Here is a 27,904-nt window from a genome sequence, read left to right on the forward strand (position 1 = left end):
TGTTGAATTGCCGCCGTAGTTATGCAGTGGATCTGCACATCACCAGCAGAGACCGCAAGAAGGACCTGGATGCAGACAAAATGGTGAACAACTGTAGGTTGACAAAGTCGCGTGACGTCAGCAGCGGAAGCTAGCGTGAACATCTGCATTGAGTCTAGGGATGTTTTAAAATTCAATGTTGTCCATCAGATTTTGATATATGAAAGAATCCAGCAAGCGTAGGCAACTATTTAGACGTGTCTGACCATAACCAACCATCTATAGTGTAGGGCCTGGCTTAATCACTGTCTGGCAAACCAGCTCATAATGTCGGCTGTGTGTGTGTGTTATTGGTTAATTGGTTATTGGTTACTTTAAAATAACAATCTAGAATGACCCAAAATAATACAAACATTGAATTTATACATAAAAATTTAAGTGCAATGTGACAAAACTAAGGAGGAAATAAAGAATTCAGAATAAAACTGGTGAACTTCAGAGAGAAAACAACTTGCGAAGAGATTCACGTGCGGAGCAACAAGATGGAGTTTGAGGCTGATTGATATTCCAGGAAAAGTTGGAGAAGACACAAGAAAAGATGGTCATTGTAGAGGGGCAGCGAGAGGCGGTGGATACAGGAAGGAAAGGACAACCTGAAAAAACACACAGAGGACAATTATAATCCAGTTCGGGATGAGAACTGTTGGGGATGAGCTGTGGAAGAGATAGGAGACATGGGACAGTCTGCAGCGAGATGCACATGCAATACAGAGACGACTTTTCCAAGGGAGTCCAGGAGGGAGCGCTCCTGAAGGAAGGACACAAGTTGATCCACAAGCGAAGAGTGGACCTCGAATAAACAAGCGCTATTGGGTTTTGTTTTGTTCTAAACAGGGGTGCTGATGTAGTCACATTTTTCTATGTTTTAATCAAAGGCTTTGAGGGTTATTGCACGAAACATGTATGATAAAGACTAAGTTACTCGTTCCTGCGCATCGTAAAAAAAATAAAAAGCGCATTCCTTACCGGTTAAATGTTGTCTTTTATATCTTTAAACACTATGGGGGTCTACAAATAATGCTAAATGTAAGGCAACTTTTATTTTTGGAAGGAACTAAAGGCCAATTGTGTTTTCTCGCAAGAGACTCATTCAGTTGAGTCGTGAATTCTGGAAACTGCAATTGGGGGGATTCTATTTTCTTTAGTCATGCAGCGTCGCACTCGGCTGGCGTAATGATCCTGTTTAACAGGTTCCCTGGCAATGTGATTAACCACAGAAGTGATACTAATGGTCATTGGCTTATGGTGGCCTTGGAAATGAATGGGGTTAACGATATTGTGTTATGTGTATATGGCTGTAACCATGAAGCTAAGAACAAAAAACTTTTCTCATCTTTGTGTAAGCTGTCAGAGTAATGGAAAGTGTTTTACGCAACTGATAAAATCATAATTGGAGGGGATTTTAATTTGGTTCATCATCTCTGGTTCGACCATTTTCCATCAAGGGGACAGTGTCATAACTATGATGAAATTACAGTATAAGTGATTTGGTAATGAAAGCAAGTTTGATGGATTATTTGAGAATGAAAAATCCCATCACTACACAATACACATGGTTTAATGCATCTCATAATGGCCAATGCTCAAGGAAAGACTATTGGTTCATCTAAAAAATGTTTTAATTAATGTCTCTAAGTGTGAAATCTCAGCATTGCCTCTAACTGACAGTGTGTAATCTTGTTGTCCTCTTCGTTGTGTATGTGTCGGTCTATCCTTAAATCCTACCTGTAAATTCAATAATAACCTATTGGAAAATGTAGATTTTTGCAGAGAAGTCCAACAAATGATTGAAGAAATTGTTGAATTGGAATTGTCAGTTTTGAGTAAATGGGATTGGTTCAAATTTAAAGTTTGACAGGTTGCACTTACAGTAAGGCAAGCAAATATTCTCCTAAACTTATAAAGCAGAAACAGCGAGACGTTACTAGTGATATCAACAAATTATGTTGAAAAGCTGATTTAACATCGGAAGAACATGTTGAATTAAACAGCCTTCAATCAGAATTAGATAATGACTATTTGGAAAAAATAAGGGAGTATATATACGTTCAAGAGTTCATTGGATTGAGGAAGGTGAAAATAATTCTTAATTTGTTTTGTCAGGAGACAAGACAAACAAAAAATAAAATCCAAAAGTTGCTTATTAATGGTGTTACTATTGAAAATCAAGACCAAGTAAATGGGGAAATAAGAGTTTAATTTTATAGCAACTTGTATGAATCCAACTTTTCTAAGGAAAATTGCCTTTTTCTTTTAGATAAAATTAGGGAATTAAGATGATGGATGATTAATTCATGCAACACACTGAGGATAAGCTTAGAATCGAATAGTTAAATGGAGCAATACTGCAGATGTCTAATGGGAAGTCAACAGGACTTGACGGTTTAACCACAGAGTTTTACACGTTTTTTTTGGAGTGATATCAGAGAGCTGCTTTACTCTGCCTTCTTAGAATGAATTCAGCAAGAAATCCTTCTCCCACTATGAAGCAAGAGAAGATAAAGGTAAACTTTCATTGGACAATTGGAGATTGATAACTTTATCATGTGATGATTACAAACTATTGCCGATGTTTATGCAAACAGATAAAACAAGGTGTCCGCGCAAATAGACGATGAATGTCAATCGGCCTTGATTAAGGGTAGAAGTATAAATAATCATATCAGGCGATATGTGATATGCTTGATTATTGAGATTTAATTGATACCGATAGTTTTGTGTTATTTCTTGATTTTTATACGACATTTGTTACCGTTGAACCTTCCTTTTTATTGGAAGCGTTACACTTCTTGGGTTTTGGAGAAATCAATTGCAATATAATTAAGAAGTTTTACACTGACATACAACGTTTTGTATGCCTGAGCCCTGAAATGACCACTAGGATCAAGGTTCTACTAGTATTCAGCAAGGGTTTCCAATCTTTCCAAAATTATTTATTTTGACCATTTTGACCTGAAATACAAGGTGTGGCGTGGGGGTGGTGTGGTTTGAGCAGCCACACATGTCTTGGGTCTAGGTAATTGGGCCCAGGATCAGTGTGGCTGTACACCTGTTGCTTGTGAGAGTAATCAATGAGCAACTGATAAAACCCCCATTCCCACACTCACACAGGAGAGGAGCCCTTGTCATGACATGTTGTCCATCTGCTCTAGACTTGTTCCACCTTGCCCACTCTGTACAGTAAACTGGTACTTTTCAACCCCATCACCTGTGTCTCTGTGTAGGAGGGCCCTGAAAACGTCAGTTGGGTGGAATGTGGGAGGCGAAACTTCCACAGTGGCACGTGAACAGAGACTCCAGCACGGGGAAGGGACACAGAAGGGCCATCCAAAGACGCCCTGGAGCCACTAGTGGATCAATGGGCGGCCACAGCACCAGCCCTCTCCCGACTGGCAGCAGCCACACCCAGGACGTCCAGTGGAGGAACGAGGGAGAAGCAACCGCAGCAACCACCACGGGTAACCGCATGCGGCTAGCTGCTCCGCCCAGCAGCCACCGCCGGGACCATCCAGCAGCCCAGCAGCCAGGCCACCCCTCCAAGCAGCCAAGCGCAGCCCACCTCCGCCAGCCAGCACAACAGGCCGAGGCCCCACGTTCCGGAAGGAAGGAGGAGATAGTCTACTTCGTCGCCCTGAGGGAGGGTCGCCGATGGACCATGCTGTTCCAGGGAACCAGGCCCCCTGGAAAGGGACCGGTTCAGTTTTGTTGTACATTTTTGTTGGTTTGAGGTATGGGAACCCTATTTCAGAGTCCAGTGTTTTATTATTATACGGTATAGGAAACCTGTGTCAGAGAATGTAGTTTTAGGTATGGGAACTCTGTTTCAGAGTTCAGGCATTTTCTTTTTCCCCCCTTCTGTTTGGGGGGCGGGGGGTGTGGGGTGTGGGGGGTGTGGGGGGTGGGTGGGTGGGTGGGTATGTGTTGTGATTTGAGCAGCCACACGTGTCTTGGGTCCAGGTAATTGGTCCCAGAATCTGTGTGGCTGTACGCCTGTTTCTCGTGAGAGTAATCAACGAGCAACTAGTAAAACCCCCATCCCCACACACTGGAGAGGAGCACTTGTCATGACACATTCTCAATCTGCTCTGGGCTTGTTGCACCTTGCCCACTCTCTAAACTGAACTGGTATTTTTCAACCCCATCACTTGTGTCTCTGCGTTGGAGGGCCCTGAAAAGTACGGTGCCTCCGGGTACGGGAGGTGAGCATGCTATGGTGCAGTCGCTCCCAGGCCTGCTGCGCACCGGCAGTGATCAGTGAGTTTTGCTTCGCCTATCTCTCCAAGTGCCAAAACTCATATTCAGTGCATACACCACTCAGTAGGCCTAGGGCTTGCGGAATGGGCAGGGTGCGAGCTATGTGGGTGGGGATGTGGCGGGCAGCTGCCATCTTGCCTGTCACGCTCCTGCCCAGTCGTCCTTCTCGTCTGTCCCAAGATTTTAATCCCACTCATATTTGCCTAGAACACATACAATCGCACCCCAATCCTACTCCGGAAAACACTCTACCAGACCAGGGTCAGCGGGGCAGGAGGGGTGCGAGTGATTCAGGTTTGACTTGCTTGAAGGACTTGCACCACCACACCCACAATTCTAACTGCAATTGCCAACAGCACACATTGAGCACTGGGGTTTTTTCTGGGGTGGCGGGTCGCTAGTGGGTTGGTGTGGGGGCGTGGTTGGCCGGAGGGCACTCTGCCGGCTGGGCTGGAGTCCTGGCGGCTTGCGCTGGGTGGCTGAAGGTGTGCTCGACCTGGCGGGCTGCGGAGGGCACCGCCGGACACCTTCCATGGCCCCTGGGAGGCTGCCTGCTGTTGTGGGTGTGGGTTGGGGTGCGCGGGGCGACTGTCGGCCCTTCCTCCCGCTGCGCGGCTTCTCTGCGGCGGGTGCGCCCTGTGCTGGAGGGCCCATACATCTGGCGGCCTGCTGGCGTCGGCAGGGGGGGGGCTAACATCCAGGTGGCTACGTGGATGAGCGCTCGAGGCTCACAGCCGGGTCGGGCGTCTGGTCGGCCGCGGTGAGACGGGCCTTGCCCTTGCGCGGGGCGTGGGTGGGCATGGAGGTCCCGCCGGCTTGCCAGCAGGCTGGTGGTTTGGGCGGGGTGTCGGTCTGTCAGCGGAGGGCCTGGCTCCGAGCCTGCAGTCCGTGCCTGGCGCCTGTGGCCCGGGTTCTGTGCCTATGGTTTCATTTTGTGCCTGCACTTGGTGGTGGGTTGTATGGGACTAGGTTATGCTCCTTGGGGCCGGATGTGGGGGTTGCTCCACGGGCTTCCAGCTTATCTGGGAGCCCGGGGGTCTTCTGTAGCTGCAGGGCAGGGTGCTCAGGGCATTCCTGCAGCCGTGTGGTGTCCATGCAGCCTTGGGCCTTGGGGCCCAGCCGTATACACCAGAACAAATTTAGATACAGTAAGTCCTGTACACTCACCGGTGGACGCCTCACACACATACTCACACATACATACAGGCAGTCCCATCACACACACACACGCACACAGCACCAACACCTGCTATGAAAGCACTCCAGCACCTTCTTGGTTGCATTCCCCTCCTCTCCTCCCTAATTTACTGCCATAGCTATGACAGAAAGAGGCCACGTGCTCAATTGCTGTTCCAGTTTTCCTGGACGTGATAAACTCTGTTTTTCAATACTTGTTGTCGTCCGATGTTTATGTTTTTGTGTAAATGTCGTTTGGTTCTATGTTTAATTGTCTCACCCGTGGTGAATCTCCCCCTCTTGGAGTACTGATCAGTTGTTTATAGACCCAAACATGATAAATAGTTCTCCAAAGAGGGGGATTAGTGGCGGCTCTGTATAACAAAAAACTGTGCTCTTGTCATCCCACAGGTTGTTCACAGGCAGAGTTGTTGCAGGAGAAATTAGAATCCCCTCCCAATGTAATGAAGTTCAGTGCGTTCAGTTTACTATGAGGTTGGTCATAAACATGGAGTTGAATGTACATGTAGGACCGTATTTACAACAGAAACAGAACAGTATATATGTATTTAAATAGAATTTATAGCAGAGCCGGTGTATTGGATAATATTGGATTGTACCGCTGTATCGGAGAAACTCTACACTGAGTGTATGTTATTACAGTGTATAATAATTTACCACCTTAATCATTAGTCATTGTGGTATTGTGTAAACAGAGAAAAAGGTTGAGCGTCATATTAGTATATAATGGAAACGGTAATATTTTTTATATGAAATGTAGATAATAGTTGTACTTACTTGTATTCTTGTTGATGTTTTCCAGTTTAACCGGTGTTTGCTGGTTGGCCAATTTGGAGAAGTTGCTACACTGCAAATGTCCCACTGTACATCCGAGCAACTGAGAAACTGTGCGTTTGAATCTACAACTACATCACATGATCCCTGCTTAATAATTACACATGAATTGCCAGTGATTGTTAATAAGCATTCACCGGGGACCTGTGAGTGGCTTCATCAATTGGCATGGCTATATTCCATTATGCAAAGTCATGATTTGACACCAGTACAGCCAGTCACTGTTTCAGCATACGTTAATGCAAATGTTGTTTTATGGAAGGCATGTTGCCATGGCAATTCTAATATTGCAATATAATCCTATTATATATAGTCCTATTATATTGTCTTTTATTCTACCAGGTGTTTTCATGTCCTGATAAAGGCAAATTCCTTCTATCAAAACCTCATCTACTGTAGCTCACTTGCTGTCCAGGTCAAGACATTTTGGGGTCTCTTGCTTAAATACTGCTGTCAAACTGATATCTGCCCACTGCTTGTTTCTGGACTCTCCAGAAAACCATCAACCCGTGCATCACACTGATGAAATGATCCTCTTAACACCGAGATGTGTGGAGTATCAACAAGTATATTTAAAGGAACTTCATCTGTATTAAATGTTGTCAGAGTTTTGCAGCAACTTCTATAGCCGTTTTTCCAGTCGTTCCTTCTGAGTTTTTTGCAGACCTTATGTTAGAGTTTTGTCCGGAGTTTTCAGAGTTTTGTTCAGAAGTTTCAGAAAGTATTTTTGTGGTTTTTTTTTAAGAGGAGAGGGGCTGACCTCTAAAGCAGCACACTCTGTTCATAGTTTCTTTGCTGCCTTGGAATATGGATTTCTTTGAGGCATCTAGAATCTTGACTCTATTTGCGAGGATCGGTTATCAAGAATCTACATTCTAGAATGAGAATTTAAAAATTACAAAACACAAAATAAATACAGGCACATACACAATAAATACATAAAATACACGGCCCACCACCGGTAAATACATGTTCCTTGTATTATGTAATTGCTTTTGGTTATTTATACCAGTAATTATAATTCAGGAAGATTGTATACATGGAATGTATGGAATGTCTATAAATTCTGACAGTGATATTATTGGGTTTTAATTTCGTAGAACTTACTCTGGTGTGTGTCTACAGAACAATATGAGGGCCACCCAAAAAAATACAAATAAATACCCCCGTGCCTTGAGAATAATCTCGGAATTCCGACTTTATCTCAGAATTCCTAGAATAAAGTCGAAATAACCTTTCGAGAACAAAGTCAAAATTTCGAGAATAAGCTCAGTGCCTGGGTCTCCCCGCCCCACCTGGACGGCCTCGGTTCCCTTCCCTCCGCTGACGCCCGCCTGAACACAGATTTTAACTTATTCATCTTGTCTGTGTGTGCGGCGGATCTGATGAGATCCACACGCCACTGACGTCAGTCTTTCATTATCAATAGCAATAGAGGCCCCTCCTCTTCAGGGTGGGACCCCTAATGAAGGCCCTAATGGAGGCCCTAATGAAGGCTAGTCACCTCTCAAATAGGAAAGCAAGCGCCCGCCTCTGATTCTGCGCGATTTCTCTTTAGTTACATTCATTCATTTTGTTTTATCATACAGACCAGGGGATAATCCACCAGATTATTTATTTGTTTATATGATTGGATTTTTATTTTGTAGAACTTGCTCCGGTGTGTGTCTACGGAACAGTATTAGGGCCACCCAAAAAATATAAATAAATACCCCCGTGCTTTGAGAATAATCTCGGAATTCCTAGAATAAAGTCGTGTAGCCAAGTTGAGAGAGAACGGTAAATAAACTTCAAGGATTTTTACATCAAATAGCTTAGTGGCGTTTATTCACAATCAGTCATGTGGAAAGTGTCAGAAATATGACTGTATAACAGTTGTGAATTATCTTCATTCTTTAGGCTATTTGTTTATTTCGTTTGGCTCTCCTTAAATTGACCAGTGCAGCCAACACGCTTCCAAACGCGAAACCTTCACTCAGAGGACGAAAACGCGCAACCTTCATTTCAAGTCGAGCTGTTTCTGTTCCCGGCTGTCGACTAGCAGTCAACAGTCAGCAAGCAAGTGACAACTGCAAATTTATCACAAGTCATGAATAATATAATAATACAACACAATAATAATACAATACTACAACATAATAATACAATACTACATACAATGTAGTGCGTTAAGTGTTTGAGACCAGTGCTCCGCGAAACAAAAAGTCATGTTTTATGTATGGATTGCCTTCATTGTTAATACGATAACAACCGTCCAGGTGGCTTTATAACAATATAATACATATAGAAATCGCCATTTTTTATGAGAAACTCACAAAAGCTTACATTCTCAAGGATTTACACTCGATGTTGCCTAGATAGGAGCCTGCATTTGCCCCAGAGGAGAACGGCTATTCAGGTTAATATTTTGGCACCGAGGCTGATTAGCTCCGCCGCGGTATCCAGGTTCAATTTGCCAAGTTTATAACACACGACATTTCATTAAAAAAAAAAAAATAACCCGCTTCAGAATGAAAGGAATTACAGTGGATTTTGACGAGAAGCCCGCACCTCTCACCGCACGTCGCGCTCGCCCGCCGCGCCGCCGCCTGGAGGCCTGCGCGCCCCGCTCCGCAGGCTCCTCCACGTCGGGGCGGCGCAAGTCCGCAAGAGCCGTGATTGGTCCGATTTTTCCCGCGACGCGCTTTCGCTTCGTTTCCGCCAACAGCGGAAGAAAAGAAAATAGAGCGGTTCGAAAATATGTCCATTGACATGACTATTATATTTCGTTATAGTCCGTGGTGTGAAATACCCGCGGACACTGGACGCGAACCATGTTATGGTTTTCATTACGTCCGCGATTAAAAAATAATAATAATTAAAAAATAATTTAAAAAAGAAAGGCCTCGACACCGCCATCTATCGTCTCGGCGGTGTAATGCTATATCATTGTATATTTTTCCATGCCCACCTCACTAGGAGTCCTAAAAGGAATTGTTCTCCAAGCAGAAATATTATTTCATATATATATATCTCGATAGATAGATCTTGCGTGTTTGTACATTTACATTTGTTTTTTCTTGTTTGTCGTTTCATTTGACATTGATCTGGCAGTGTAAACGAGTGTTTCCTACGCCAATAAAGCCCCTTTGAATTGAATTGAGAGAGAGAAAGAACAAGAGAAGGTTTGGGAACCCCTAACCTAGAGTTGATCATATGTTGAAAAGGATGACATATATTATATTGACATATTATATATGCATTACTATTTTTTTGCCATATGATGTGGAAAATATTCAGGTAAACTTGCTATTATTAATTAAATAATTACCCTCTAACTCTACTAATGCTCCACTATTCCTAGATAGAATATAGAACATTGTTCCGTTGTTTTTCAACCTCAATGTATTTGAACGCGCAAAGCCCGTCCTGGCCATTTCATTTCGTATAATGCCGATTCTCAAAGCTTTGTCAGCTGTCATACACAGTTGCTTTTTGATACAACTGACAAGATGAGCTTCTGGTCGTTTAATATCATTATGTGGGCTCCATGTCCAACACGGTCCATGGAGTTAGAAGCGTAAGAGTCGTCCCACGCCGCAGAGCTGTGCCGCTCAGCTGACCGAATCATCCGGTCCCTTCCGGTGGAAAGGGGGCGCGTCCAAATGTTTAAATCCCACTGACATGCGCAGAAGCTACTGGCTGCGCCATATTGGTTTACAGGGGAGTGGAGAGGAGGACATGAAGCACCTGGAGGATCAGTTGTAAATCAGCAGGTCCGTTCCCGCCGGTGCAAAGTGTTTGGTGGCGCTTCCCTGTGACACCCAGTCCCATGGATCCCAGGGCCGCTTGGACCCAGCCGGAGCTCCAGGGAGCCGACACCCCCCTGTGGACGCACCTTTGGGAAACCTCTCAGGGATTCCGAGCAAACCAACACCGCAACTCCCGGAGGCAGAACGGGAACTCGAACGGTGAGTTCCGCAAAAACCTTCCGCCGCCGGGAGCTGTGATCGGGAAGGCGGCGAAGCAGGACATCGGGGTGGCGAGAAGTCTCCGCAGCAAGGGCTCGTCGTCGTCGCCGTCCTCCTCCTCTCTGGACTCGGAGGAGGCCGAGGGCTCCTCCTCGCCGCACGGCGGCTCCTCTCCGCGGATGGATAATCTGAACCGGCTCGCACACGAGTTTAACGTGAACAACGTCCGTGCGCAGCCTTCTCCGCCTCTCCACGCCGCCCAGCAGCACTGGCGCAGCAGCGGCGGCGTGCGCCTCTCCGGCGACCACACCCCCACGGGGATCGGCACCCTCCCGGGCCACACCCCCACGGGGATCAGCACGCACCCGTGCCATCAGCACCCCACGGGGATCGGCAACCACCTCGGTCACACCACCCCCACTGGGATCAACACCCACCCGGGACACCGTCAGTCCACCTGGCGCAGCGGCAGCAGCAGCAGCAACAACAACGGCAGGAGGAGGCATCTCAGCAGGGCCAACACCTTCCATGGACTCCAACAGTTCCTCTCCAATTCCTGTAATGGGAACTATACCGGCTCTTGCAGTCTATGGAAGACCAGGCGGTACAGCCCGGGTGTAAATGGGTGAGAAGGAGATGTCACAGGCAGGACATCATTTTAAAAAATATAATGCAAATCATATATATATATATATATATATATAGATATATATAGATATATAGATATGATTAATATGTGTGTATGATTAATATGTGTGTAGTGACCAAAGTGTGCTGAGTACCATCGCTCGGTGTGCTCCAGAACCGCACCATTTTTATTTATTCCCATTTTCCCAACCCCTTGCAGCCTTCACGAGGAGATAGTGGACTTCTTCAACTTCATGTCCCCGCGCCCGGAAGAGGAAGCGATGAGACAAAACGTGGTGAACAGAATCGAGGGCGTCATCAAGGAAGTGTGGCCCACGGCGCAGGTGAGCAGTCAGCAGTCCTGCTGCAGCTCTCTGTGCCAGCCAGTCAGCCAGTTAAGCTGTTTCGGCCCCTAGACTGTCTCATACAATGCTCCTAGACTCTCTTAGCTCCTAGACTCTTGCAGCTCCTGGACTGTCTCATAGCACTGTCACGCACATGGACGGCCACACAGAGCCAGCACGCTTTTACAGTTTGACCAGGAAGCGTGTCGTTTATTTGTGATTCTCAAACTGATGGTGTAGACGGATCACCCTTGTTGTCCTTAGTGTGTTTGCCTCGGGGGGTGTTAATGCGAATGCAGCATTCCAAGTCATAAGTCTGACTGTATGCAAAAGTTGGCTTGGGTTCTGGCAGCTATGCCACTCAACTACATTTCCAATACCAGTGCTTTCATGGCCACATGTTTGGATCTGTGCCAGAAACGCCTGTTATGTACCCTCTTTAGTTACAACTCTATAACTTGTTTGCCACTCTATTCCTCCATTTGCAAAGAATAAACCATAGTATTTTGTGTGACAGGCCTTTTATTTTATTTCTTTTTGTTCCTGTACTGTCTGGTCCACATACCCTCTCTAAGGGCTCGATTCATCCATGGCTTCAACATTTTCTTCCACCCCGCCCCCCCCCTGCACGATTTTGGCCGCCGTTTCTCGTTGTGCGTCCACACAGCGGGCCACAGGCTCTGTTTAGTTCTTCTGAGTTTACACTACCGCTCCAAACACAGTCGGTCAGGCGTAAACACTGCTCATGTCGCCAGCGTGAGCATTAAAGTCGACTATGTAAACATTTCTTGAGCTCATCCTCCGGCGAGCCTTGCTTTAAATGTTCTCTCTCCCCCCCCCCCCCTGCCCCAAGGCCGCAGCGTATGTACCATCATGACCGTTAAGTGGTTTTGTGTTCCCCTGCTTAAGCAGAACTGCTTTAATTTGTGCATGAAGCTCATTTCTCTGGGTCGATTTCTCTGAGTCTAAGTGTATCAGCAATGTGCTGCTGTACATATATGTACATTCCACACAATGCAGTTTTATTTCCCCGATTTTATGACTGAGATTTAAATAGGAGGTTATTGCATTATTACACTGCCTTGGCTGATGTAAGTGAGTGGTTGAGCTTACTGGAAACCATGCCGTGATGTTAATCGCTGTACTTTTTTTAATTTTATTTTTAAATATCCTGTAGGTGGAGATATTTGGTAGCTTCAGCACAGGTCTCTACCTCCCGACAAGGTACGGTCGACTTTTAAAACACGGCCTCGCGGTGTGTGCGTGCCTTTTGTGTTTATGTCTATGTCCAGGCACATCCAGTGTTGTCATAAATGACCTTTGAATAATCATGTTACACTGTGATATTTCCCTCGAGGTGGAGGAGGATGATGGATTGGCTATAACCATAGCATCGACGTTGTCTCATATTGTGAAATCAGTCTGAAGTTGAGAATTTCGAGATGTGATCGAATGTTAAAAACAAACAAACAAAAAAAAAAATACTGCTTTATATAGAATTAGAAAAGTTGGGTTTTTAACAAATCAAGGGAATGGAATTAAAGGACGAGTACACCGAAATGATCGGGTTCCTTTTTTATTATATTTTTAAATATTTTTTTCTATTTCTATTCCCTATAGTGACATTGACCTAGTAGTCTTTGGAAAGTGGGACCACCCCCCGCTCCAGGAGCTGGAACAGGCGCTGAGGAAACACAACGTGGCGGGGCCGCACCCCATCAAGGTCCTGGACAAAGCTACGGTCAGTGCCGTGACTGCTGTCTCTTTAACCTGGCACTCTGGCCCAAGAACTTCAAAGTCGGCCCGCACCCACGCGGGCAGGCTTAAAAGTCAATGCCAATTTACAGAGAGAACGCATTCCATCGGGCGGCTGTTGTTGAGGAAATGGGTCGTCCCTTTAAACGGGTTAGACTTAAGTCCCCCTGATTCTTTCATCTAAAGAACTAAGGCCACGGGTGTTTTTTTTTTTTTTTGTTTTTTTTAAACTTTTTGCTCCGCCGTTCTTATCGAGAGCCCAGTCGGGGTACCTTGTTTTTGTTATTGGTCCTTGTGTTTCAGGGCTAATTTCTGGTTTTGGCCTCGTTCTCAGGTACCGATCATTAAACTTACGGATCAGGAGACAGGGGTGAAGGTGGACATCAGCTTCAACGTGGAGACGGCGGTCCGAGCGGCGCAGCTCATCAAAAGCTACCTCAAAGTATGCCTTAATCCCCTCCTTGTTTGACCTGAAGGAGTCGCATACTTTAACCTAGAGGATGATATACCGGTGTGCTAATCTTTCACCTTGTTCCTCCCCCAGCGGTACACTGTCCTTCCACCCCTGATCTTTGTGCTGAAGCAGTTTTTATTACAAAGGGACCTGAATGAAGTCTTCACTGGAGGAATCAGCTCCTACAGCCTCATACTCATGGCCATCAGCTTCCTGCAGGTATCTGCTCTGTCATCGTGTTAAATCGCCTCCACTTGTGGAAAGTCGACGCTACTTCCGCTTCAGTTCAATACAATCCGTCGCTTTTTCAAGCCGACAGTTCCACCTTCAGGGTTATAGTTCAGTAGGTTCTCCTTGACTGGTGAACCTTCTCTGGTGTCCCTTGAACCCTTTCCATACCATAAGGGGAAAATAATCTGTAAACCTAACCCTCTGTTGCAGTTACACCCGCGGATCGACACGCGCCGCACCAACATCAATCTGGGCATCCTGCTGATCGAGTTCTTTGAGCTGTACGGCCGCGACTTCAATTACCTGAAGACGGCCATCCGGGTGAAGAACGGCGGCACGTACCTCTTCAAGGAGGAGATGATCCAGGCCATGGGCAACGGGAACCGGCCATCCATGCTCTGCATAGAAGATCCGCTTCAACCAGGTTTGGTTTTGACTTCTCAAGCTACGTTATCCGATTGTTGCTCGATAGTTCCACGTGCTTGTAGTTGGATGAACTTCAGTAGGAACAAGAAACGTCAGCAGCCCCAGGGGGGTTGGACAAGGAGTCAGAGTTGAAGGTCTCATCCAAGGAGAGGGTTATAAGGCGGCCGGGCGTTGCCTCGGAGAACACAAACTCGCTTCATGCCGAGTTCAGACTACGTTATTCTGGCCGGACTTCCCGCTCGCCGACAGGTCGGAGAGCAAAGCCCCAGATGGGAGGAAAATCACCGCGCACACCTGTGAGCGATGAGCGTGTGGTATGAACTGCTCATAACCTTATCTGACCGCAGACGCCGGCGAGATATCAAGCCGGTTTAATATCTGGTCGTCTCGGGGTCGACTCAGGAGCGACGCAATGAGCTACAGTCAATGTGAGCAGACAAAGGGGGAGGGGGAGGAGTCGAGAAGGAGAGACGGGGAGACCTGTGTGCGGCGGAGCAGCAGCCAGAAACACAACATACCTATTTGACCTTTTAATATAATTCTGCTTTAAATTCTGCTTTAAATTCTGCTTTAAATTCATTTTTTACAGCGGTGAAGAATTGAATAAAAATAAATAATCCTGTCCCCCGTATGGTATTGTGTCATTTCTGGTGTCACTTCTCATGTGTGTCTTTGTGACAAAATGTAGTTTTGTCGGGGATTACTCCTGGCGAAAGATCTTGTGTGTCGCCGATCAGTCGTGTACTGTGAGGCCACTAGGTCTTGAAGATTCTCGATCACAAGACAGAAGATCCTTCTGAGGTGGAGACCTAAATGTTGCCCCCCCCTTTTTTTTTTTTTTTCTCGTCTTCGCAGGTAACAATGTGGGCAGGAGCTCGTACGGCGTCCTTCAGGTCAAGCAGGTGTTTGACTTTGCCTACATGGTGCTGAGCCACGGCGTGTCCCCGCTGGCACGCGCCTATCCCATCGAGGAATATGACAGGTTGGTGTCTCGGACTGTTAACCAAAAAAAAATCGAAAATAAAATGCGTAGAACGAAGTCAGCCTTGCCTACAAATCGTAAAAACATGCCCTTCCCTCTCAGCACTTTAGGACGCATCATCATGGTGAGCCCAGCAGTATTGGCCTACAGGGACTGGGCCATCAAGAAGTGGGGCGCCAAGCAGTACGCCAAGCTGGGGAACCACGGTAGGCTTTCTATTGTTCTCCCATAATTTTATATTTAATACAGAACAGCACTCTTTACATCTGAATTCTTATTCATTCATAGTGAAAGACTCCATCTTGTTTGACGCGTGGTGGGTCTGAAGATCTAAACGGCATGGGCAGAACTCTGTATGGCCAAAGGAGACGTCCACGGGACTATTTTTGTCTTGGGCCGTTATGGACGTGCGTCATTGGGAAGCCATTCTTAAAATGGATGTAGTTAAACTACAGATCACGCTCTGCAAAATTTTATTTTAAAAATACTCACTTCTTTGAGTTAACCGTTGTCGGAATATTTAGACTGAACTGATGCAGAACTGTGGGATCTCTTGTCAATATTTGTGCACGTAAGCAAATTTGTCCGGCCACGTGTCTGTCAACCTCCTGTTGCCCAAGTCTAAAAGTAAACAGTGTGAAAGCCATAGGATTGACTTTTGAATTCTGTGTGTGTCTGTGCGCGTGTGTTGGCAGGCGTAGAGACCTGCGAGCAGGACCTTGCCAGGTTGATGTTGGTCTCCATGGAGGATCAGCGGGACTCCTCTTCCCCGACCAGCACGGACTCGCCCTCGCCGGTCTCCCTCCCCAGCCCCCAGCACCACTCCTCCTCCTCCTCCGCCTGCTCCCTCTCGTCCTTCTCCGGCAGCGACATAGTAAGGCTCCCAACCCTTCTTTTTAAGTTTCAGTCTTGGACTGGATCGACTATTATCATCAGGGTTCATATCGGGGATTAATATTTGTCCGGGAAATTGGAAATTTTCTATTCTAGGAAAAGAAGCGCTCTATCCCGGGAAATTGACTTGTTTTCAGCGATTGTCAAAACGCATTGGTCGTGTTTCAAGCAACACTTAATGCAACAAGGTGAAATATGGGTTCCCAACCTGATCGCTTTAGTGTTTTATTTGGTGATATTAATAATTGAGGCAGAAGGAACCCATTTTTATGAATCAACATTAGGATGAACATAACAAACCTTGCTTCTAATTTGAATTTTGCTATAACTGACTCCTGCGAGGTATATGAAATGCCAAGTTCATTGCTTGTGATGTGTCAGAACAGCAGCATGGAAGTGATATTTGACAATTCTCAATTCTGTATAAACAAATGAAATTTGTTAAAGCAAGTTATTTGGCGTTTCCAAGATCATTCCATTACGCTGAGACGGATTCCATATTCTGTTAGCTTTCAAAGGCTGCTGGTGATATGGTTACCGATATGGGTTTTTCAATTGCCGATATTTAAAGAGCAGGGCAGCCCATGGCCAATATATAATGCCAATATCATGTTTATTATTTATTATTTTTTTGCATCTGATAAAATACAACAATGTAATAATAACAAATGAGACACAAAATTTCTGAACTTAAATTAGCACTGTTATTGTCACTGTTTGCACTGCAGCCAGAGTGCAGATCTACTTAAGCACTTATTTAAAATGGAAAAAAAAAAATCTACTGAATAAATGTCCAAGGGTAATCAAAAAACTGAACTTTGTAATAAAAATTATGAATGGAAAAATAAATATAAGATAATAAACTAATAATAATAAATGGTGTCATAATAAAGACTGGTCAGGATAAGGAAAATAAGTCTTCCTGTAATTATAACTCAGAAGTGCAGTATTTATTATTAACAAGTCAAGTTTTTACACAAAACATCCAGTTTTTACTGAATTAAGTCCCACAGCAACGGAAAGCAATGGGGAGATGTGCGTGACGCTGCACGGGACTCTCATGGGATTTTTTTCGTATTTTTTGGGGGGACGGGGACGGTAGAGTCCGTTAACTCAGCTGTTTAAAAAAGGAAAAAAGTTTCATACAAGCAGGAAACACACAAAAATAAAACAAACTCCACTCCAATTCTCTGAGTTAGGTTTACGTTTTGCCTCAAAAGTGTTTACAAACAGCACTCCTGCTGTTTTCTTTGTCAACCAAAGTGTGTGTCTGTCTGTCTCTTCGCTGTCAGAGAGAAGAGAGGGAGACAGCGCAGCCAGTATGGGTATATCCATAGTGCAGAAAAGGAGTATTGAAACGGTTTCAAATATTCAGAATCAATATGTATCGAAAAAATCTATTCTACAGACATGGTTTGTTTATTGTCCTTGTGGGCGCAGGCATCGGCCGTTGCCCGTTATCTCAAAACACGCAGATATCGGCCCAATGAATTGACCGATTAATCGTTAGACCACTATTAGATATAGTAATAAAGTCATTGATCGCTCAAAGTTAAGAACATTTATACATTTTAACATCAAAGTAGCACTGGCAATTGTGCATCTAAATCCAATACAGTGATCAATCTCAGTGGCCTGCATGTCAGACTTCATGTGCAAAATGCAAATCAACATTTTAATAGCAGCAGGCCTACTACAGTGCTCTTCAATTATTACAAAATAATAGCCTATAAAACATTGAAGACTATTTTTGCGTAGGCCTAACAAAATGGCCTATAATAATAGAAAATGTGCTCCATAATCAAACAAAATATGGTGCTTTGTCTTTATTAATTACAATAATCTTTCAGTGTGAGCCACCGGTACATGCAGTGCAAACACAGCTGTTGCATGAACTTAAAAACATGTCTTAAAACATGCAATGCTTATGTTTCAAGAAGGTAAACTTTAGGCCTACATATTTTCTCATTATATTCCAATATGTAATAAAATAAAATACCCGTTATTATGCTTCCTGGGAAATGGTTTGGATGGGCATTAAAACATTCATATAGATGTTCATGAAGAAATGATTGGTGCAATTCTTTGAAACAGCATTTTTCTTTCTACAGCAAGAGTGTGTGCGTGTGTGCGTGTGTGCGTGTGTGCGTGTGTGCGTGTGTGCGTGTGTGCGTGCGTGCGTGCGTGCGTGCGTGCGTGCGTGCGTGCGTGCGTGCGTGTGTGCGTGTGTGCGTGTGTGCGTGTGTGTGTGTGTGTGATACATATTTAACTGCTTTTTATGAAGTATACTTACTACTTTTTAAAGTAGAACATTATTATGAATTTGTCTACAAGTCATATCTACAATATTACTTGTACCTTACCAGGTGAGACCTACAAGAATCATATGATGCACTACAAAAACAAATTACTCAATGTTTTGCCAAAATGTTAGTATGAATGTTAGTTATCATTTTTTTGTAATATTATCCAAATGAAACCTTTTGAAATCTAAAATGAGATATGCTTTCAGCAAATACCACAAATGACCACAACTGGTCTATGAAGGCAGCAGTATGAGGTAGGATTTATCCTAAAATTCATAACGACTGGTCATAATTAAGCTGTTAATGAAGGGAGATAATGCATAGCTAACCCCTTTGACAGGTGAGTTTGCACTTGTGAATGGCATTAAAATTCCTTGGTGCAAAACCCTCTCCCCCCTGGTTGCGTTGGCTTACATCTGGAACCTATCGGCCACGTTTTGATTTTCTTTTATTTGCAGGAGTCGGATTCCCCTCCCAGCAGCAGCGGTGCCGCCATTCAGCTCCACGCCCTCACCCTGGCCTCCGTCTCCTCGGTCATCCAGCTCGCCGCCGACCTCCGGGCCGCGCATCCTGCTGGCTTCATCCCCGCCGCACACCAGGTGGGGGGGTGGGGGGGGGGCATTTTTTGTTTTTATTCCCCCCGCAGGTTTCCGCGGGCTTCGGAATCGCATCTTGCATATTTCCACAGCCATGTGGCCGCTGACCCCTCTGCAGAGTTCACCGCAGGGGGCTTCATATAGGCTTTGATATGGTTGTTGTAAGAGAGTTTTTGGTTTGGTAACATGGCCTTAATGCTAAGATGGACACGGCGGTTCTGTTTCATCCGGTTGAAGTTCCCATAGAAACCTATGCCTTATACTGGTAAAATGCATCGTTAATGTCCATGGTTTTCAAAAGACACACTTCCCAATTTTAGGCGCCCATTTATTTTGTTTTAGTAGCTGCATCAGAACCCTCAGCATTTGCTGTCTGCAGCTGTATTTTCAACTACTGTACTATCCAGTACATTCAGACCCTCGTAATTGACAAACCCAAAGAACATTTTGTCATGTTGACCCTTTTTGATTTCTGAATTCCAATACTCACCACAATTCACTTGGGCTGAACTATTAATCAAATTCAGAGTGACATCGCAATTTAATAGAATGCAATTTTTTATATATATATTCGATTGGCTTGCCAAATCATGGTGTTTTTATATTTCCTCACCTTTTGGAACTAAACACTAACTAAACACATTCTCCGTGACTCTCTTCCCACCCCCGCCTATAGCGATTGTTTTTACCAAACTTCTGCGCTGCCTCCCGTGTGCGCCGAGTGTCGCTCTATGGAAGTGGGCGCAACATTTTTAGAAAAAATTACTTTCTGATGAAACTGATTCTGATTTTTTTTTTTTTTTTTTGTTTGTTTTTTTTCTTTCGATTGTTGGCGACCCCTAACGGGAGCAGCCGAAAGAAGAATTTTCAGATTCGAACAATTACAAGGGTTGAAGTTAAATCAATCAGTCAATATTCTTCTGTGATTGAAGAGTTTTCTTTTTACAATTCAGTAGTTAGATAAAGATATTATAAAGATATATATATATATATTCATGCATCAATTCATCTCATCTCATCATAACATGTAGGTCTGGACTACAGGAAAGAGCAGTTCATATGTAGACTGTATCCAATGTTGTGTTGGTCAAACTATAGAAAGATTTATTGCTTGTGTTTAGTGAATAATACAGAAGATAAAGAACAAAAAAAATCCTATACTGAATTGCAGTCACAATACTAGTCTAAAGAAATTGCAATTTGATTATTTTCCTAAACGGTTTAGCCCTTCAATTCACCCTGTATTATCAAAAAGAATGTTCACCACTAGAGTGTGCTACTGGTTAGATGTTAATGCTTTACCACATTACGTAGCGTTGAATACGTTACTTACTTTCCCAAAGCATTGTCAACTTGAGTAAAGTTGAATTTTTATTGAATGTTAATTTTATTTGATCCATGTTTCTACTGTAAAAACAATGTGTATTTTTAAAACCACAATAGTTACAATCTTACGAATGCTCAAAAAAGCCCATTTTTCACAAACCTTTTTTTATTTCCTCTCCCCTCTCCAGGTCCAAATGCCCCTACCCGGAAACATGGCGTTCACCTCCGTCCCCGACTGTCGCTTCTACCAGGCCAACCCGCCCTCCATCGGTGCCGTGCACAGTCATGTGGCGCAGCCCCCCACGCACGTCTCCTCCCATCCCGGCAGCCCACTGCCCAGCCCCCTGCACCAGCCGCACGCCCCGGCGCCACAGGGCTGGGCCTACGCCCTCGGGCCTGGCCCACCGGGCGGTGCCCAGCCCCACAACTTTCTCCCGGCCAAGCAGAACCGCGCCGGTGGCGTCCAAGCTCAGGGCTATCCCAAGCTGAATTTAGACCCCCAGGCCTGCTTCGTGCACAAAGGCCCCAGCGTTGCGGGGAGGTTCGACAACCACACGCAGTTCTACAGGAACCTCTGGCGACGCCGGAAGAAGGACCTTCTGCCACCGCTCAACCACAGCAGGTAAAACAAACAAAAACAACAAAAGGAAAAAGCAGAGTCTCAGCGACGGGGCTCTACTCCCGTTGACTGTCGGAGGCCCGGCGGTCCCCAGGACTTCTGGACTTTTTAGTCTTAAGAAAAATCCCCCGAGTCACACGCTCAGTGGTTTTTGGCAGTACAAGACCCCCAGACGATTGTTTCTTGCGTCGTTTCGATACTCAGCATTTTTTTTTTCCCCATCAGTCTGTCTGCGTGCACTCTTACAAAGAATACGCAGAGTGTTGTTTTTGTTTGTTGACCCCTCTTCCCCTACGACGTACACCAGCAAGGACTCGAGATGCTTTCAAAGCAAACGGTGTGAAATGGAATCTCTGACGCAGGCAACACAAAAACTAAAAACAAACCCCGGGGCGCCCACCCATCTTCTTTCCCCGTGCCCCGCTTCACAGCGATGGTTAACAGGCCGGACTCTTGCCAAGCTCAACCCCCCGCCAAATGAAATGTTGTGTGCCACAATATGAACACCCCAAAGAAACCCCAGCTCCGCTCTTTTCCGGATCGGGCCGAAGCTTTCCAGGACACGTGCGTTGGGGTTAAATGGCGTTCCGAACTCCCAAGTCCTCTTTCTCCGAGCTTTTTGGGGAATGAGGTGTTGAGTTTTTCGGCACCCCCACCACCCCCGAACACGACTGCTAATGGCTCAGACACTTTGACCCGATCGATGCACTACCTTCTTACCTATGCAGCGCTAATGCTGACGTGATGTTTTTTGGCGTAACTGCACGACACGGGAAACGTCCTTGAAGTTCTTAAAACTGTGATGACTTGTTTGAATGTACAGCGTTTTAATTCTTTATTTCTGTATGTAGCTTTGTCGGTTTATTTCTTTTCCATGTTGTCTCGGACTCGTTTTGATGTGACGCGTCCGTAGGATGCATCCTTCACTCTCACTCTGGTGATTTTGCTTTATGTACTGTAGACGTTGCCACCTTACTTCAGTTTATTGCCTGTTTTTTTTTTTTTTTTTTGGTGCAATAATGACCTGCTTTTATTTAATTTATTTCACACTTAAGTTTTTATTATGGGCTATACCCCACTTTTAATTTTGTGTTTCCTGAAGCTACCTTGATCTGTGCAATAGATGGAGGGCCCCGAGAGGGTGCATGTCTGGCCTCCCGACTGAAGGGGGCGCTACGACATAGCAACGTAAGTATTGTGCCAAAAAATGCCACATCACACCCTGACGTCGGCCTCTTCTGTCGTGTCTGTTTGCCATCGCACTATGGATCCATTGCCAACTACATGACCCAAGTACTGGTTTTCATTTTCCACTCCTATTTTTTTTTTTTTTTTTTTTTTTAAGTTTAATTCATACATCCAGCAGTGAAATTGTTATTTTTATTTTTTCCCCCTGACTAGTTGGTGCTACTTATTACCGGTAAAGTGTCTTAGGTCTTATAGCATACTTGGATTCTATTAAAAATAGTTATTACTGTCTCAAAATGACCAAATCATCACATTTCAGTATTATGTCATCAGAAAGTGTCTACACCATTCCACTGTTTGTTTATCCCCCCTCCCTCCCTTTCTTCATCTCACCTCCATTTTTAGTAGCGTACTTGGCTACAGAGTCTACACAGCAGTCCACCAGATGCCTGACATCTTTGTAATGGTTCCTAATCTTGAGATGGCCTCATAGATAAACTTGACAGTGAGGTCAGACCCTTAATTTTTGGGGGCGGGAAGGGTGAATTTTTGCCATGTGCACGAGAGTTTCCTTCTATTACCATTTTTATGTAAGGTTTTCTATTTTTTTAATAAACATTTTAAAAACCTTATTTTGCCTACTGAAGTCTATTGGAATTATTTTATTTATTATTTTGATGTGAGACAAGATCTAAAATTGCAATCTGCATTTATCCTCTGAACTAGTGCTGGGTTGTCTTTATTTATTTAAATGATTTAGGTTCTCACCCCCAAAACTGAGGATTCAAGTGGGAAAAGTTCCCCAGAACTACTGTAATGGATTGCTTTGGCCTTTGTAAAACAAGTTCTAGCCTGGTTCACGGTATAATTTGGGGAATTGATTTCAGTAGTTCTAACACTGCTAATACAATAACTGAAATTGCAGATTAAATGATGGCAGAAAAAGAATGACAAAAAAGATGACTTTTTCAAGTAACTAAGAATATTAAGGCTTGAATGTGAACCACCCCAGCAGTATTCATGAATAAATGTCTAATGTTACAGCAGGTCTATTCGCTTTGTTAGCATCTGCAGACTCTGGTGAGTGCTACAGTACACCATAGAATTAAATTTTTTTTTTTTTTTTTTGTAACTATATGCATATTCATCAAATTGAATCCAATGTGGCTTTCATTGGAGGCAGAACCTGGGTGCACACACTTGTGTAATGCAGCTTGTTGTCTGATGGGGACAGTGGCGGACCATTTCTGAACCTGTGTCTTCTCCATCTATTTGCACGGCTCAAGGAGCAAGGGGAGACCTTCAACCATCATCAATCAGTGGAAGATTTTGGAGTGGGAAACCATTGTCATTTTGTACCCATTTACACATGGCAGCAAATAAAACGTCTTCTTCGAGAACCCTTTCACATTACGATGAAGGCACGCTGGTTTAGACTTGCCTACATCTACAATTATATTCTGGAGAGTCTTTGAAACCACGTAGTTGGTGATGTGACAAAACTATATTGATAGGCATGCGTGATATAGCTGGATTCTTTTTTTTTTTTAGTCTGTCAGTGCAGATTTTTATCTTGTTTCTTTGATTTTGTTTTCTAGAGAGACCTAACAAGAGCCAGAAAACAGACTTTTTGCTGTGTAGAGAAATTAGGGTTTAGATCTTATTTTATTCTAATGCTCTTGGGGAAACAGACAGTGGAAAGAATCATCGGACTTAGTAGCAGTGATCTTCCACGTTAATAATTATGACTAATGGCCATACCTTTTTACTTTGTATGTCACCCGCTTGTGAATGAGGTTTTTGAACAGGAACGTTTTAAATATCTCACCTCAATAAATAAACCAATGCATAAATAATTGTCTATGACATTTATCCTGAAATAAATGAGGCATGATTTTAAAACAGACTTTATTTTCAAAATACTTTTTTTTTTAAATTAATTTCAGGTGACTTTTATTTCTATTTATATAATTGTACATTTATTAATTCAAGGGGAATTATTTTTCATAACGCCACTTTTATTTATTCCATGGCAGTTTTATTTCATAATGCCACATTTACAAACTGTCAGATTCAGAAACAGGGAACACAGCGCTGCCATTGACACTTTGGATTGGAAATGTGGCATTATGACATAAAAGTGGCATGAAATGAATGAAAGTGGCATTATAAAAATAAAAGACTAAAATCAATAAAAACAAAAATATGTACTATATTTACTCATTTACTGTATATATTTATATTTACATGTTTTTTATATATTAATTGCCTCATTTATCTATTTCAGGATTTATTCCAGAGACATATTTAATCTAGCCACTGGGGGTGGCTAATTAGAGATGATACACAAGCCAGTGTATCATCAGTGCTGGTCACAAGCCCGGATGAATAGAGAGGGTTGCGTCAGGAAGGGCCATGCCAAATCAAACATGCAGACAACAAATCTGATTTCCATAATGGATTGGTCGAGGCCTGGGTTAACAACGACCACTGCTGGTGCCGTTAGCCAACAGGGTGTAAGTGGAAATAGTGCTACTGTTGGCCGAAGAAGAAGAGGGGGAAGGCGTGTCCGGAGACAGCAGGAGAGGAAGAAGGGTAGGAGAGTAGAGTTGAGAGTAGGAACTTTGAATATTGGCACTATTAAGGGTAAAGAGAGAGTGCTGGCTGACAAGATGGAGAGAAGGAAGGTAGATGTACTATGTGTACAAGCGGCCAGGTGGAAGGGGAGTAAGGCCAGGAGTATCGGAGCCGGGTACAAACTGTTCTACCATGAGGAGTGGATGGCAGGAGAAATAAGGTAGGGATAGTCTTGAAGGAAGAATATGTCAAGAGCGTTTTGGAGGTGACGAGAGTGTCAGACAGAGTGATGAGCATGAAGCTGGAAATTGATGGGGTGATAATGAATGTGGTCAGTGCGTATGTTCCCCAAGTTGGGTGTGAGATGTAAGAGAAAGAAGAATTCTTTAGTGAGTTGGATGTAGTGGTGGAGAATGTCCCCAAGGGAAAGAGAGTAGTCATTGGAGCAGATCTCAATGGGCATGTTGGCGAAGGGATCAGAGACATAGGTGACGAGAAGGTGATGGATAGGTATGGTGTTAATGAGAGGAATGTGGAAGGACAGATGGTGCTGGATTTTGCCAAAAGGATGGAATTGGCTGTTGTGAATACGTATTTCAAGAAGAGGGAGAAACACAGGGTGATGTAAAAGAGTGGAGGAAGGTGTACACAGGTGGACTACATCTTATGCTAGAGGTGAAATCTGAAAGAGATTAGCGACTGCAAAGTGGTGGTCGTGGAGCGTGTTGCGAGGCAAAATCGCATGGTGGTCTGTAGGATGACTCTAGAGGCCAAGAAGAGAAAGAGAGTGAAAGAAGAGCCAAAGATAAAATGGTGGAAGTTGAATGTGTTGCATGCAATTTATGGAAGAGGTAAGGCAGGCAATAGTTGGGAATGAACGGTTACCAGATGACTGGGAAACAACTGCAGAAGTGGTGAGGGAGACGGCTAAGAAGGTACTTGGTGTATCATGCGGGAAGAGGCAGGAAGACAAGGACTCTTGGTGGTGGAATGAGGAAGTACAGGAGAGCAGAAGAGGTTGGCAAAGAAGAAATGGGATAGTCAGAGAGATGAAGAAAGTAGGCAGGAGTACAAGCTGATGCGGTGCAAGGCGAAGAGAGAAGTGGCAAAGGCAACGGAAAAGGCAAACGATTAGTTGTATAAGAGGTTGGACAGTAAGGAAGGAGAAAAGGACTTGTACCGATTGGCAAGAGAAAGGGACCAAGCTGGGAAGGATGTACTGCAGGTTAGGGTGATGAAGGATGATGATGGCAATGTGCTGACTAGTGAGGAGAGTGTGTTGAGAAGGTGGAAGGAGTACTGATGTGGGGATAGTGGATCAAGAAGTTCAGCAAATTAGCAAGGATGAGGTGAGAACAGCATTAAAGAAGATGAAGAGTGGAAAGGCAGTTGGCCCAGATGACATCCCTCGGGAAGAATGGAAATGTTTAGGTGGGATGGCAGTGGTGTTCCTAATGAGTCTGTTTAACACCATCCTGGAAAGGGAGAGGATGCGGAGAGTGGAGGAGTGGAGAAGAAGTGTACTGGTACCCATCTTCAAGAATTAAGGAGATGTACAAAGGGGATACAGGAGAATAAAGTTGGGTCAGCCACAGCATGAAGCTATGGGAAAGGGTAGTGGAGGCTAGGTTAAGAGGAGAGGTGGGGATCAGCGAGCAGCAGTATGGTTTGCCAGGAAAGAGTACTACAGATGCAATGTTTGCTTTAAGAATGCTTATGGAAAAGTACAGGGAAGGGCCAGAGGTAGTTGCCCTGCGTCTTTGTGGATTTAGAGAAAGCATATGATAGGGTGCCAAGAGAGGAAGTGTGGTATTGCATGAGGAAGTCGGGGGGGCAGAGATGTACGTAAGAGTGGTACAGGAGGTATGAGTGCAGCCAGAGAGTAATAAGGTGTGCAGTAGGCGTGACGAAGGCATTCAAGGTGGAGGTGGGATTGCATCAAGGATCAGCTCTGAGCACTTTCTTGTTTGCAGTGGTGATGGACAGGTTAACAGATGAAATCAGGCAGGAGTCTCCCTGGACTATGATGTTCGCGGATGACATTGTGATCTTTAACGAGAGTAGGGAGCAGGTTGAGGCAAGCCTGGAGAAGTGGAGGCATGCATTAGAGAGAAGAGGAATGAAAGTCAGCAGGAGTAAGACAGAATACATGTGCCTGAATGGGAGGGAGAGTGGCGAAAAGCTGAGAATGCAAGGAGTGGAGGTGGAGAAGGCGGATGAGTTCAAATACTTGGGGTCGACCATCCAAAGCAGCGGAGAGTGCGGGAAAGAGGTGAAGGAGAGAGAGGTGAAGGTCTACAGGACGGTAGTGAGACCAGCTAGGTTGTACGGTATAGAGGCGGTGGCACTGACAAAAAGGCAGGTGGCTGAACTGGAGGTGACAGAGTTGAGGATTTAAATTAGGAGTGACAAGGATGGACAGGATTAAGGATGAGTTCATTAGAGGGACAGCTCAGGTTGGACAGTTTGGTGGAAAAGTGAGAGAGGCGAGATTGAGATGGTTTGAACACGTGTGTAGGAGATGAGAGTTACATTGGGAGAATAATGCTGGAATGCTGGAAGGATTCACTTATTCCTTGATGATATTGACCGTTCTAAAGTTTTGACGGAGCAGGCTACCGCCTTAGGTGAACCACTTACTCTTGAAGAACTCAGGAAAGCGCTCTTCTCTATGCCCAACAATAAATCACATGGATCAGATGGCTTCCCAGTGGAATTTTATAAACACTTCTGGCCACTTATCCCCCATTTTTCATCAGAATGGTTACAGAGGTCAAGTCAACCTCAACCATGCCTCCGCACATGAATACTGCTCTCATTTCGGTTTTGCTCAAACCCAATAAGGACCCAACCCTCACCTCCAGTTATAGACCCATAAGCCTTATAAATTGTGACCTTAAGATTATAAGTAAAACACTTACCAACAGAATTGAAAAGGTAATTCCATTTATTCCATTTACGCATATTGCTGGATGAGGGTCTGCCTTTGACAAAACCTGTTTGGTCTGGGTGACCAAACAGGACCAGACCAAACAGGTTTTGTCAAAGGCAGACCCTCATCCAGCAATATGCGTCGTTTATTCAGTCTGATCAACATATCTCAAAGGAACAACTTTAATACTATTATTGCCTCCTTGAATGCCGAAAAAGCATTTGACAGAGTTAATTGGACATATCTCTTTTCAATTCTCAACAAATTTGGCTTTGGAGAGTCACTCATTCAATGGATCAGAATCCTCTACAACTCTCCACCTGCTTCTGTCATCACCAATGGTTACACTTCACAGCGTTTCACTCTACAACGC

At 44.4% G+C, this 27,904-nt stretch overlaps 1 protein-coding gene across 1 annotated transcript; it reads left to right on the forward strand.

The window, feature by feature from the left end:
- Positions 1 to 10,843: 10,843 nt before the first annotated feature.
- Positions 10,844 to 20,841, forward strand: LOC307233531 (terminal nucleotidyltransferase 4A-like; the record flags this gene model as incomplete). The annotated part of the gene is made up of 12 exons (XM_080004869.1): positions 10,844 to 10,899; positions 11,122 to 11,245; positions 12,423 to 12,469; positions 12,866 to 12,986; positions 13,335 to 13,442; positions 13,545 to 13,673; positions 13,896 to 14,109; positions 14,967 to 15,093; positions 15,196 to 15,299; positions 15,789 to 15,967; positions 18,752 to 18,892; positions 20,404 to 20,841. Exons 2-12 carry the CDS (start codon positions 11,156 to 11,158, stop codon positions 20,839 to 20,841), a joined length of 1,698 nt encoding a protein of 565 aa, XP_079860995.1. The 5' UTR covers positions 10,844 to 10,899; positions 11,122 to 11,155.
- Between the last annotated feature and the right edge of the window lie 7,063 nt (positions 20,842 to 27,904).

This window comes from Zeus faber (genome assembly GCF_960531495.2).
Source record: "Zeus faber genome assembly, chromosome: 8".
Classification (NCBI taxonomy): Eukaryota; Metazoa; Chordata; class Actinopteri; order Zeiformes; family Zeidae; genus Zeus; species Zeus faber.